This window comes from Mobula birostris, chromosome 25 (genome assembly GCF_030028105.1).
Source record: "Mobula birostris isolate sMobBir1 chromosome 25, sMobBir1.hap1, whole genome shotgun sequence".
Taxonomy (NCBI): Eukaryota; Metazoa; Chordata; class Chondrichthyes; order Myliobatiformes; family Myliobatidae; genus Mobula; species Mobula birostris.
Window position 1 is genome coordinate 5,132,533 of NC_092394.1, and position 14,526 is coordinate 5,147,058.

General features: G+C 41.0%; 1 protein-coding gene across 2 annotated transcripts in view; it reads left to right on the plus strand.

Annotated features, from left to right (window-relative positions):
* LOC140187891 (flotillin-2-like) overlaps nucleotides 1-14,526 on the plus strand; it is a 124,270-nt gene that overhangs the window by 37,142 nt on the left and 72,602 nt on the right. For both annotated transcript variants that reach the window (XM_072243721.1, XM_072243719.1), the window contains exon 2: nucleotides 11,482-11,563. In XM_072243721.1, coding sequence (XP_072099822.1) covers nucleotides 11,482-11,563 — 82 coding nt within the window. The remainder of the gene's footprint in view (nucleotides 1-11,481; nucleotides 11,564-14,526) is intronic.

The window sequence follows — 14,526 nt, forward strand, 5'->3', positions numbered from 1 at the left end:
AGGCCCTTTATTCCCTCTTGCTGCCTCCTGCCTGTCGGCCATTCTGCTATCTATTCTAGTATCTTTCCTGTAACACCATAGGATTTTATCTTGTTAAGCAGCCTCATGTGAGGCACCTTATCAAATGCCTTCTGAAAATTCAAGTAAATGACATCCACTGTCTCTCCTTTGTCCACCCTGCTGGTTACTTCCTCGAAGAACTCTTAACAGATTTGTCAGGCAAGATTTCCATTTACAGAAACCACGTTGACTTTGATTTATTTTATCATTGGTCTCCAAGTACCAGAAACTTCATCCTTGATAATAAACACTTCCCCAGCCACTGAGGTTAGGCTATCTGGCCTATAATTTCTTTTCTTTTTTTTGCCTCAGACTTGCACAGAACTGTTTTGTGGCAGCAATACAGTGCAAATCGTAATGTATACCATAAATTATAATAAATGTATGAAAATATATAAATATTTAAACATGTACTGTGGATTCTGGCTAATTGCGACATACCAGGACCAGTATGTTTTGGCCCAGTTAAGCAGTTACCTCAATTAGTTGAAGGTATTTGGGGGAAAAAAAGACAAACTAATATTTAATTAGTCACAAATTATGTATTTAAATGAAATACAGACCACAGTACTATAAAACTGTATTATATTAGTGTCCATACTGGGACAGCTCACTTACCTTTAGTCCCCACTGGACACTCAGCTCTTACCTGTGGCTACCAGTAGCTGTTTACATGTAGCAGTGGCCACACCCTGGTCCTCTGCTTCGACAGGTAGGCTAAACCAAGCTGAGGGTAGCCAGCAGGTCTCGTACCCCAGTGAAATAGAAACATGCCTGTCTTAGCATGTTAAGTCAACTCCTGAAAACTGGGCGTATGAGATCCAATGGCCAAGAAGGTAGTTCTACAATGCTTTGTGGAGAATCAAAGACATGATAAGGCACGTAAGTAGTCATGGGTTATCCACATGGGTTATCAAGGAAGACCCTACTTTCTGATGACTACTTGTTTCACTGGACCTGGACTTCTGAGGTTGAGAGTGTGAAACTGTCCCAGTGCAATGGCTTTTCCATTTTAAAAACTCTCCCGTTGTTGGAATTGATGGGCAACCAATGCACTGCTGTGTTCTGATTGACTGTAAATGAACAAAATTGCATCTTATCCAAATCTTCATTTTCATTGTAACATTCAAGATGGTTGTCAATACCTTCAAATTCTTCAGTAATTCTTAACTTGTTGAAGCAATGAAGTAATTTAATTTTCACTCCTGGCCATTTCTGGCATCTCCAAGCCTAAATCCTTGAAACCACAGTGGGCAAAACAGTTCTGAATTGTCTTACTGCTCATTTCTGGCCAACTATCAGTGACAAAAATAATTGTTAGTAAAACACAAATACTTGCAACTGACACTATTTAAAAAGTGTTTGCTCTAAGCATGGCATAGCCTCTAACGGCTGCACAATTGACACTAGTCAGAAACTGTTCGGCACTCTAATTTAGTGGCATAGTGTCCCAAATAAGTGAAGGGAACCCCTCATATTTTCTTGATATAGTTTTTTTTCTTTAAGAGTTGTCCTAAGTAAATGACTTCCCCAACAAAAAGCTGGTGGGGTAGAGATGCACCTTTACCAAAGGAGATGTAAGGTGCTACTTCTCTCTGCAAGCCTGCAGGTCATCTTCAGACAGGATCAGAGTCATGTGAAGCCATGGGAGCAGGTCGTGTTCATATAACTATCTCTCAATGGAATACATGAGAGATGGTCGTATCAGCAGCTGGTGCACATCACATCTGAAGAGTGTTAGTAATGGCTGGGCTCACCTGTCTTGTAAAGACACTGTCCAGAAGAAGGCGATGACAAGCCACTTCTGTAGAAAAATTTGCTAAGAACAACTGTGGTCATGGATAGACCATGATCTCCCACATCATATGATATGGCACATAACAAACGAACGAGGCCTGGTTAACTTGATGGACCAATTAACCACAATCCACTCTATATCTAATATATTACATAATATATGATCTATATATAATATATATTACTTATATAAAATGGGGGTTGCCTATGAGAAATTTCAGAACTGTGTAAAGTCCCAATCAGCTGTCCAATACACTAATCAATTCAAGTGGAATCTTTTGCATATGGTGGGTTTTGCCAATGAAGTCCCCAGAAGTTCTAATTCAGATGTTATTCTCAATACATGGAGAATTGATCTTTTTCAAGAGTGGGATAAAGGACCTGTGGTTGCGATCCAGACATTAGCAGTGGAAGTGGTTTGTTTAAATGATTGAAGAATATTGGAAGATAAAAACATCACATGATGCTGAAGCATTGGCACAGATTCAGCTTGTGACTGCTGGAAAGGGGCTCGACAAGGGAGTCAAAGGCTTCTTTCTTACTTGGTCCTAGCTTGGTTTATTATGTTTTTTTTTGCCTCTGTAAACAGAGTTTGTTCAATAAAATGTTCTGCATGATTTAAAAAAGACAATTAACATATCATGTACTGTATTTTTTTTTAATGCGTCATTGTTTCGAACAAGATTTATTTCAAAGCCAAAGACCAAGCTCATGGCTGGCATGTCAGGATTTAGTTGTGAATTATGCTGCCATTTCCACCCTGTCATTCTAAAGGCTGTGCTGTATGTGCTTTGGACTGGCCTGGCACTTCACTCCAGAGAAATTACCTTTTTGTGGCTGTGTTTTAAATTGGTCAGAAAGTGCAAAATTCAACACTAAGATTTTGAGGCAGTTGCATTAAATATTGTACTTAATTGAAAATTCCTTTTGTGCCACTGAGAAATCAAGTCTGTTTTGGCAAGAAGTTGGAACTGAATTTTGAATTTAGTTCTTTGCTAAAATTAGTGATTCTGTCTGATGAAAAGTCTTGGCAGAAGGTAGGTGTTGTGGGTTGAAACCCATAACCAAGTTCTCAGTTTTAACATTCACAGCCCCTTCTAGTACACCACAGAACTACATTCCCATGCCTCTGATACCAGATTTTAACCACTGAAGCTCAAGATACCAATTGAATGTAAAAAAAACCACCAAAGCCCAAAGCATTGATTTGAGAGAAGCAGCTCACAGAAGACACTGATGGTGAAAGAATTCCTGCAGATATTCTGTCTCCTCTCCTCCACCCCCCCACTACCCGCCCATGGTAGCGTAGCAGTTAGCACAGTGCTTTTTACAGTACTAGCAGTAAGATCAGGGTTCAGTTCCTGGTGCTGTTTGTAAGGAGTTTGTATGTTCTCCCCCATCCATTCTTCAATTCCCTCCCACGGTCCAAGCAAAAGATGTGCAGGTTAGTGTTAGTAAGTTGTGGGCACACTGTGCTGGTACCGGAAACATAGCGGCACTTGCAACCTGCCCCCAGTACATCCTCTGACTGTGTTGCTCATCGACGCAAATGATGCATTTCACTGTTTCGATTTACAAACCCCATTTCCAGAAAAGTTGGGATATTTTCCAAAATGCATTAAAAACAAAAATTGTGACATGTTAATTCACGTGAACCTTTATTTAACTGACAAAAGTGCGAAGAAAAGATCTTCGGTAGTTTTACTGATCAACTTAATTGTATTGTGTAATTTGTATACACAAATTTAGAATTTGATGGCTGCGACACACTCAACAAAAGTTGGGACAGAGTTAAAATAAGATTGAAAAGTGCACAGAATATTCAAGTAACACTGGTTTGGAAGACTCCACATTAAGCAGGCTAATTGGTAGCAGGTGAGGTATTATGACTGGGTATAAAAATAGCGTCCATCCAAGGCTCAGTCTTTGCAAGCAAGGATGGGTCGCGGCTCACCCCTTTGTGCCAAAATTCGTGAGAGAATTGTTAGTCAGTTCAAAAGGAACATTTCTCAATGCAAGATCGGGAGTACTTCGGAAAACCATTGTCACTCAACACAGTCCGTTGCTGCATCCAGAAATGCAACTTGAAACTGTATTACGCGAGGAGGGAGCCATACATCAACTCTATGCAGAAACGCTGGCGAGTTCTCTGGACCCGAACTCATCTCAGATGGACCGAAAGACTGTGGAACCGTGTGCTGTGGTCAGATGAGTCCACATTTCAGCTAGTTTTTGGAAAAAACGGGCGTCGAGTTCTCCGTGCCAAAGATGAAAACGACCGTCCAGATTGTTATCAGCGAAAGGTGCAAAAGCCAGCATCTGTGATGGTAGGGGGGTGCATCAGTGCCCATAGCATGGGTGAGTTGCATGTATGTGAAGGTACCATTGACTCTGAGGCGTATATTAGGATTTTAGAGAGACATATGTTGCCATCAAGGCGACGTCTCTTCCGGGACGTCCATGCTTATTTCAGCAGGACAATGCTAGACCACATTCTGCACGGGCTACAACAGCGTGGCTTTGTAGACACAGAGTGTCTGTGCTTGACTGGCCTGCTGCCAGTCCAGATCTATCTCCTATTGAAAATGTATGGCGCATCATGAAGAGGAGAATCAGACAACGGAGACCACGGACTGTTGAGCAGCTGAAGTCTTTTATCAAGCGAGAACGGACAAAATTTTCCAATTGCAAATCTACTACAATTAGTATCCTCAGTTCCAAAACAATTAAAAAGTGTTATTAAAAGGAAAGGTGATGAAAGACAATGGTAAACATGCCTCTGTCCCAGCTTTTGTTGAGTGTGTTGCAGCCATCAAATTCTAAATTTGTGTATGTTTACAAAATACAATTAAGTTGGTCAGTAAAACAATTGAAAATCTTTTCTTTGTACTTTTGTCAGTTAAATAAAGGTTCACGTGAATTAACATATCACAGATTTTTGTTTTTATTGCATTTTGGAAAATATCCCAACTTATCTGGAAATGGGGTTTGTACATGTGACAAATAAAGCTGATCTTTAACGGAGCAAAGGCCTTGAAAGCTCATACCACCAGGTTCAGGGACAGTTTCTATTTCACTATTATAGGAGTATTGAACATGATGTGTTCTTAGAACGTAGAACATTACAGTACAGTTTAAGCCCTTTGGCCCACAAGGTTGTGCTGACTCTTTAATGTGAGATCAATCTAACCCTTCCCTCCAACATAACCCTCCATTTTTTGATCAACTATGTGCTTATCTAAGAGTTAAATGTTCCTCAAATATCTGCTTGTGCCTCCACCCTGGGAGAGAGTTCCACATACCCATCACTCTCTGTGTAAAGAATGTACCACAGGGACCCCCCCCCCCCCCCCCGCCGCAATACTTTCTTAACTTCACAGTCTGCTTCATTTTGGGCTTGCACCTTATTGTTGGCCTGCAGCATATTTTCTCTGTAACGGAACACTGTACTCTGCTTTCTAATATTTCTCTTCTTTTGTAATCCCTTAATGTGGTGAGATGAGCCGTAAGGATGGAATGGGGAAACTTCTCACTCTACCTCAGTGCCTGTGACAACAAAATAGTAATAATCAGTGATAGGCTACGTCATGTGGATGGCTGAATGCTGCAAATGCACTTTGATGGATTCAGTTTGAGGGAGGTGTTACATGAGGAGGCGGTAATTGGCAGGTTAATTCTAATGTATCTCCTCAGATGTGGGAGGAAGAGGAGGCTACCACAGTTGCCAGCCAATGTCTTTTACCACTTTTGTGTAATTTTTCACATTTTAAATCCTGGAAATGGTACTACAGATGATGTTTGGCCTGGAGAGTTCCCTCGTTTGCTTCTCTTGTCCACTTGCTACTGGTGGTCTCCATTGTCTTTAATAGCAAGGTGAGGGATTACTCTGTATGAAAGAAATGGTGATGTCACTATTTTATATGTTCATACGAGGAAAATATGAGCTGTGTGCTTAGTATCCAAATGAAACAAAATGTTATGATGCTATTAACTTATAAGTGATTTATGATTGACTTATCACTATATTCATGGGAGGAAAAGATGCACTGTGTTTAATATTAAATTCGTTTGATAAACCCTTTCAGAAACGAAATTGAGTGTATTATTAGCCAGTTATAAGTGGCTTATAGTTTCACCTATATTCTGGTCGTGATTAACAACCCCTCCACCCCCCCCCCCGCCCCCAAACCCGGTCAGCCAGTCTGCAAGAATATTATCAATATTAAGCCGGTCCGCGGTGCAAAAACGGTTGGGGACCCCTGTTTTACACCTTTTAATTTTTTTTCTTTAGTGCACTTATTAAATGTAGACTTAAAATTCTAGTGTTCGTAAATTACTGGATAATTTTTCTTTGCTGCTTTAATCCATGCACCATTGTTTTAGATTTTTAAATTTAGAGATACAACCCGGTAACAGGCCCTTCTGGACCAGCGAGCCCGTGCTGCTCAATTACATCTGTGCAGCCAATTAACCTACTAACCTGTACGTCTTTGGAATGTGGGAAGGCAGTGGAGCACCTGGAAGAAACCCACATGGTCACAGGCGAGCGTACGAATTCCTTACAGACAGTGGTGGGAAGTGAACCCATGTTGCTGGTGCTGTAAGGCGGTGTTCTAACCTCTATGCTACCATGCCGCCTCACTGCTAAATTGTTAAGACTGTAGAAGTGTATAAAGTAGCAGGAGGAGGCTGGTCTGTCATTTAATATGATGGTGGCTGATCATCTAACTCAGGCCCACATTCTTGTGCTCCTATTGTGCCTACCATCTGAAATATATTCCCCAGCATGGTCTTCGCGGTCCTCTATAGTAATGAGTTCCACAAGTTCTTCACCCTCTGTATGGAGAGGTTTCTCCTCATCTCAGTCTTAAATTCTTATCCTGTGCCCTGAGATCAGAACCTCTTGTTTTAGATGCTACCATCCCTCCACCCAGTCCCCAACATGTAGGAGGAGAAATGTCCTTTTTGAATTCAATCATTTGGACAGCTGTCAGAATCTCGTCCAGTTCAATGCATATCCTCTATAGTACAATCTAATGAGCCCATTCTCTCCTCGTACAACAGTCCTATCAGTTTGCTGAGCCTCTGCTACAGTTCCTCTAGAACAAGTTTATCATGGGTAAGGAGACTCAAGGTGTAGTTTTTCCAAGGCCCTATAGAAGTTTGGTAAGCTTTTCTTGCACTGAAGGATAATGTACCATTTGTCTTTTTAATTCTAAGCTGTATCGACATGTTTGATGTCCTAGCTAATGAGTCCCTTTGTAAGTTTCTCTATCATTATATAAGTAATTCTCTACCTCTCTAATCTTCTGGCCCTGTGATATCTGAATCCATGAGTCCGCTGGAGGCTGATGGCAGCCTGTCCTGAGGTTAGAGGGCAGTCCATGCAGACGGGTGGGTAAGAGGGATGAAAGGGGCTTGTTTGCTTTGTTACTTGTCATGTTCTGTTTTGTTAACGGTGGACATGCTATATTGGCACTGGAATGTGCGGCAACATTGCCCCCAGCACATCTTTTTCTGACAGCAAACCTGTACATCCACTTCCATCATCTAAATTACTGATGTACAATATGGATCGACAGTTGTATTGAAATAAGCTTCCTGTGCATGCCAAATCCCATGGAAACAAATAATAATGTATGGATTTAAAAATGTACAAGTCTGAGCATACACTTTTCTATTTTGCGTCCAATATGTATTTTTGTGCAGTAGCTTGCAGGTGTCAATTACCTGGAGTTGGAGAACAATTGGGCATTGTTCCACCAAGAAGCTAACTGGCTTTAGCTGCCAATTTTCTCCAAATTAATGTTCTTCAGACTTTTCATCTGGCCATTGCCCACAAATATTAGGACACCTAATATATGCCACACAATGGAAGCATTCCATTGGCTCATCACAAGAGAACTACCAACATTTTAGGTGTGATCAAGTACATATTGGCTTTATTAACCAGTGCAGGAAAATTAGATCAAAATCATTAAGCCAGGCTAGTATTTTTTTTTTGGTTGCATTAATACTTAAAAGGTGCAGGGTTTTACTTTGGAAGCCTAAGGCACCAGGGCCTTTCTTCATTGGCCTGGAAGGTACATTGGGATTGTTGAAGAGACATTCTGGCACATTTAGTACAGCTGCTTATGGTGTTCAGGCCTGGGTTCCTATTCATCTTCGCTTATTTAAAACCTCATTGTTCACCTCTAACTCTTGACTTGGAACTGAAGTGGATCTAAATCAGTTCAAGATTAGCCATCTACACAGAGTCTGAATGAGCGACTTCATTATATTCCCTGGATTTCAGAGCAGTTTATTCTCCAGTCAGAGATATGAAATGGAATATCAAATAGTCATTTTATAATTATAGCAAAAATATTTACAGCGAGGGTTACAATAAGGTAGTTCATCATTTTCAACCAAACAGCTTGCATATATTTTCATTAGAAACATTTAAAATGGGTTCTTATAAGAAACTTAATCCCCTGGTCTTGCAGAAGGAGAAAACCTTACCCTCTTCTCTTTCACAAGCTGGTTGCATGTAGGTCAGATGGTAAGTGAGACTGGGGCTAATGGCATATCACAATGCATCTATACATACTGAATTTCTGTGTGGAATTCCATGTGTGTGTTGCTAACATCACTCACTACCTTGTCTGTCTCAATATCTTCACTGTGTGATATGTCTGATTGTCCAAGTCCAGTCTAGAATGAGAAATTTCCTTCAAATACGTAATACAAAGGCCAAAGCTTTCCCTTTCCACAATCCATTTTCTCTATTCACTAATTGTCTGTATCCTTGATAGATGGCAACCCTGACATGTTTAACTTCATTCAAGCCTGTGTATGAGGCCATGCAAGTTTCACTAAAACATTTACTTTCAACTCCAGTCTATCAGCCTGGCAATCCTTGATTTTCTTTTATATTTGCAACCTTCCATGGCTTTACCATCCCTATAACCCAGCTTATTGCTCCTTGGAGGTACAACACCTCATATTCCATTTAGGTAGCCTCCAACAACCTCCAACCTAAAGGGGACCACGGCACAGGATCACAAAAAGTTGCTGACTTAGTCAGCTCCATCATGGGATGAATTGGGCTGTATCCACTGCTTGTAGGATTTCCCTACTAGGCTGTGATGCAACCAGTCAATATACTCTCCACCACTCACCTATAGAAGTTTTAGATGTCATGCAGAATCTTTACAAACTCTTAAGGAAGTAGAGGCACTGCCTTGGTTTCTTCATAATTATACTTGCATGCTAGCCCCAGGACAAGTCCTCTGAAATAATAAACTTCAGGATGGTGAACCCATAAAAAGCATTTGGCCCAGTACTAAAGATCTTTGCTAACAGAATTTCTTTAGCCAGAGGTTGTGAATCTATGTAATTCTTTGACGTGGATGGCTGTGGAGGCCAAGTCATTGAGTATGTTTAAAACCGAGGTTGTTAGTCAGGGTGTCGAAGGTTACAGGTACAAGGCAGGAGAATGGGGTTGAGAGGAATAATAAATCATCTGTTATGAAATGGCAGAGCAGACTCAATGAACCAAGTGGCCTGATTCTGCTCCTATGTCTTATGGGTGAATTCCTCAGAGGACACACAAGTAGCATTGGTGGTTTTTACTTGGAACATATTAACTTGGTGACACTACAAATAGAATTCTGATGAAGGGTTTCAGCCCGAATGTTAACTATTTATTCCTCTCCCTAGATGCTGCCTGACCTGCTGAGTTCCTCCAGCATTTTGTGTGTGTTGCTCTGGATTTCCAGTATCTGCAAAATGTGAGAGGTTTATGACACCACAGATATATTTACTTGATACCGCTAGATTGTAGAATAGATGACACTATGAAGGCAAAAGAAGCAACGCACTGTCTTGCAGTTCTTGTATACATGAGGGGTGATTGGTAAGTTCGTGGCCTAAGGTAGAAGGAGTCAATTTTAGAAAACCTAGCACATTTACTTTTCAACGTAGTCCCCTCCTACATTTACACACTTAGTCCAGTGGTCGTGGAGCATACGGATCTTGGACCTCCAGAAAGTGTCCACAGATGGGTGATGGATAAGTTTGTGGCTTAAGATAAAAGGAGATGAGTTATACAGCTCTCGTTACATGCACATGCAGGTCAACGCTTTGAGTGATTATGCAGAAAGTTTGAAGTTAATAACTCATCAGGGGTGATTGATAAGTACGTGGCCCAAGGTAGAAGGAGATGAGTTATTAAGTTCAAACGTTCTGCATAAGCACTCAAAGAGTTGACCTGCATGTGCATGTAACGGGAGCTGTATAAGTCATCACCTTCTACCTTAGGCCACGAACTTATCAATCACCCCTGCCATGGACACTTTCTGGAGGTCCAAGATCCGTACGCTCCACGACTGCTGGACAAAGTGTGTAAATGCAGGAGGGGACTATGTTGGAAAATAAATGTGCTAGGTTTTCTAAAATTGACTCCCTTTAGTTTAGGCCATGAACTTATCAATCACCCCCACCCCCCTAGTTTACATAAAGATTTTGGAATGAGAAGAAAGATGACTCAAGAACCTGAGTCACTGTTCCTTTGTGGCTGTATTAATTATTTTCAAAGTTAATTTATTATCAAAGTACATATGTCACCATATACAGCCCTGAAATTCATTTTCTTGTGATCATAGTTAATAAAGCTATAGGATAATCATAACAGAATCAATGAAAGATCACACCAACTTAGGCACTCAACCAGGGTGCAGAAGATCACAAACTGTGTAAATGCAACAAGAAAGAAATAATAATTAATAAGCAACAAATATCAAGAACATGACACAAAGAGTCGTTGAAAGTGAGTCTGTTGTTTGTGAGAACCGTTCAGTGATGGGACAACTGAAGTTATCCCCTCTGGTTCAAGAGCCTGATGGTTGAGTGGTAATAACTGTTCTTGAACCTGGTGGTGCAGGTCCTGAGGCTGCTGTACTTTTTTTCCTGATGGCAGCTGTGAGAAGAGGGCATGACTTGGGTGATGGGTGATCCCTAATGAAGATGCTGCTTTAATGCGACAGCGTTTCATGGAGGTGTGCTCAGTGGAGGGGAGGCTTTACCTATAATGGACTGGGCCATATCCACTATTTGTTGGAATTTCCTTTCAAGGGCATTAGTGTTTCCATACGAGGCTGTGATGCAGTCAGTCAAGATACTTCTAAACACATCTGTAGAAGTTTGTCAGAGTTTTAAATCCATGCTGAATTTCTGCAGACTCCTAAGGAAGTAAAAGGGCTGCTTTTTTCATAATTGTATTTGTGTGCCTGGCCCATGGGATCAAACAGGGAACAATCTCTTCTGGCCCATTGAGCCACACTCCCCCAGCAACCTTGCTGCATATATTAAACCTAATCTAATCACAGGACAGTTTACAATAACCAATGAACCTACTAGTCTGTACATCTTTGAACTGTGGGAGGGAACCAGAGCATCCAGAGGAAACCCATGCTCACACAGGAAGGAACATACAAACTATCTTACAGAGGTTGCTGGAATTGAACTCCAAACTTCAATAACCCAAGCTGTAGTGCCTTGGTTTCTGGTGGGCTCATAGTAGCTTAAGGTTCCTTTTGAAATTGGTTCAACTTTATGACAAAATTCTCCTCTCTTCTGTTCTAGGTGGCTGTTGTGGATCGGATCAAAAACAGTATGTCATTGGTGGATGGGCATGGGCGTGGTGGTGCGTCTCACAGACACAGAGGTGAGACAGGCAAGGACTCTCTCTGTCTCTCTCTATTCTCTTTTTCCTCCTCCCCAAGATATGAGAGCTGTGTAAATCAATATTTAATGGTGTGAAATGTTATATTTTAAATGATCGTTTACCTGCTACCAGCTCCCCATTTATTTTGGTTTAGGAAATGTTTTTTGTACTTTAATTCCTTTTACTTTTTCCCATCACTTGGGTCGATGTTAATTCATTAGATGGTGACATGGCACCAAGGACTAGATTGGTTTTAGATTTTCTCTGCAAAACTTTGCTAATATAATTTTTGCAAATATAATTGGAGAGTTTGTACATTTTTTCCCTGCGCCTGAGTGAGTTTCCTCCGGGTGCTCTGGTTTCCTCCCACATTCCAGGGATGTGCTGCGGGTTAGGTAATTGGTGTAATTGGGAGGTGCAGTCTTGTTGGCTGGAAGGGTCTGTTATCATGCTGTATCTCTAAATAAATATTCTATATAATTTTCTCTGGTGTTGCTAACTGCTTTACTAAAATGTAAAACCAATAGGAAAGTGGTGAAGAGCTCAATAAGGTATTGGAATGGGAGAAGTGCTACATTGACATGACTTACCTACTCGCTTCCTCGAATATTATGGGAAGCATACTTAAATAACTAATGTCTTTTTTTAAATAAAAATCAGATGTATCATTATCAAATAACATTACAACACAGTGCAGGCCATTCAGCCCACAATGCTGTGCCAGCCTTTTAACCTAGTGTAAGATCAATCTAACCCCTTCTACGTAGCTTTGGTCAATGTTAATTCATTAGATGGTGACACACTACCAAGGATTAGATTGGTTCGTGGTTTTTCTATCACTTATGTGCCCATCTAAGAGCGTATTAAGTGCTCGTATCTGCCTCTACCGCCACCTCTGGCGGGGCGTTTCATGTACCCACCACTCTCTATGTAAAGGACCTACCTCTGATATTCCCCCCCCCCCCCATACTTTCCTCCAATCACCCCTGTATTATGTATTGCAATTATGCTCCCTTGTATCAGCCAGTTCTGTCCTGGGAAAAAGAGGTTATCTGCTTGATCATCTTGTACACCCTATCAAGTCACCTTTCGCCCTCCTTTGCTCCAAAGAGAAAAGTCAATCTACCTTGCTCAATCTATCTTCTTAAGACATGTCCTCCAGTTTAAGCAACATCCTGGTAAATCTACTTCGTACCCTTTTTAAAACTTCCACACCTTCCCTATACAACCAGAGCTGAACACAATATTCCAAGTGTGGTTTAACCAGAGTTTTATAGGGTTGCAACATTATCTCAAGGCTGTTGAACTCAGCTTCCTGTCTAATGAAGGCCAACACACCATATGCCTTCTTAACAACCCTATCAATTTGGCGGCAACTTTGAGGGCTCTGTGGATGTGAACCCCACAAGATCCCTCTGTTCATTCACATTGCGAAGAATCCCATCATTAATCCTATTCTCTGAGGTAGAAGATATGCAGTGTAGATAATGGTAACCAAAATATTTAAGCTGGTAGCCTAGTTGGCTCTTTATTTGTGTAATTTTTGGTGATGTGACGGTGTTTGGTTTTGGGAAAATACTTCCACAAACACGATTAGATTTATCATGTGGACAACGAAACATAAGAGTGAAATGCGTCATTTGCATTAACTGCGAACACAACTTAAGGATGTGCTGAGAACAGCCTGCAAGTGTAGACGTGTCCTATCACGGAATCTTAAACATAACTGGGAGAGAAACGTGGATCCAAAGTCTTTCATTTCACAAGTTTGTTTTTAATCAGTTATGTATTGATGGCTGGGTGGAGATACATTTCTACCAGTGGAGGTGTAAGGCACTGCTTCTCTCTGTTAGCCTGCAGATCAGCCTTGGGCAAGGTGTAACACCTACTTAGCCCCCTTATCAGGGTCAAATGAAGCCATGGGATCAGGTAGTGGATGGTCGTATGAGCAGCTAGTATATATCACAAGCTCTGGCTATGCGACCACCGATGCCAAGTAGACAATCTCTGAAAAGTATTGATAATTGCTGGGGTCACCTGTCTTTTAAAGAGACTGTTCAGAAGAAGGTAATCGCAAGCTACTGTAGATAAATTTGCCAAGAGCAATCATGGCTGTGAAAAGACCATGATCACTTACATCATACGACATGGCACATGATGATTGATGGAAATGATTTTAATTTTATTTAAGAGAGAGACTGTGCAAAGTGGTTTTGTTCTTTGCAAGAACATGCTCTTTACATTTTTGCTGCTTATTATTGATATTCACATACCGAACTGTTTCCCAGTTGATTACATGGGGTATTGTTCTGAATTTTCTACACTTGAATGACACTTTATAGAAATCCATTCTCTAGTTCTGCATATTCCTGAACATTTAGGTTCACTGCAAATTATGAGAACAAACAAAATGAATCTTCCTGCTCTAATTCTGTTATTGCCATTGTATGCTTTAGTGGACAGATTTTTGATGTCCCTTGCATTTGAGGTCTAAGCATTGCTGCAGCTTTGTAGAGATGAATCGGGAAAGATAAATAAATCTCATTGTGTGCAAGCTCTCTTCCATCTTTGCATGTCAAGGTTCCACCTAAAAATAAGACGAGCGCATAATCAATTCTGCCATAAATGTATTCAAAAATTGTGCAAGACTACACAAGATCATAAGACATAGGAGTAGAATTAGGCCATCTGGCCCATCTAGTCTGCTCCGCCATTCAATCATGGCTGATCCTTTTTTTTCTCCCCTCCTCAACCCCAGTTCCCAGCCTTCTCCCCTTAACCTTTGATGGCTATGTCCAATCAAGAACCTATCAATCTCTGCCTTAAATACACCCAACAACCTGGCCTCCACAGCTGCATGTGGCAACAAATTCCACAAATTCACCACCCCTTGGCTAAAGAAATGTTTCCACATCTCTGTTTTGAAAGGACGCCCCTCTATCCTGAGGCTGTGCCCTCTTGTC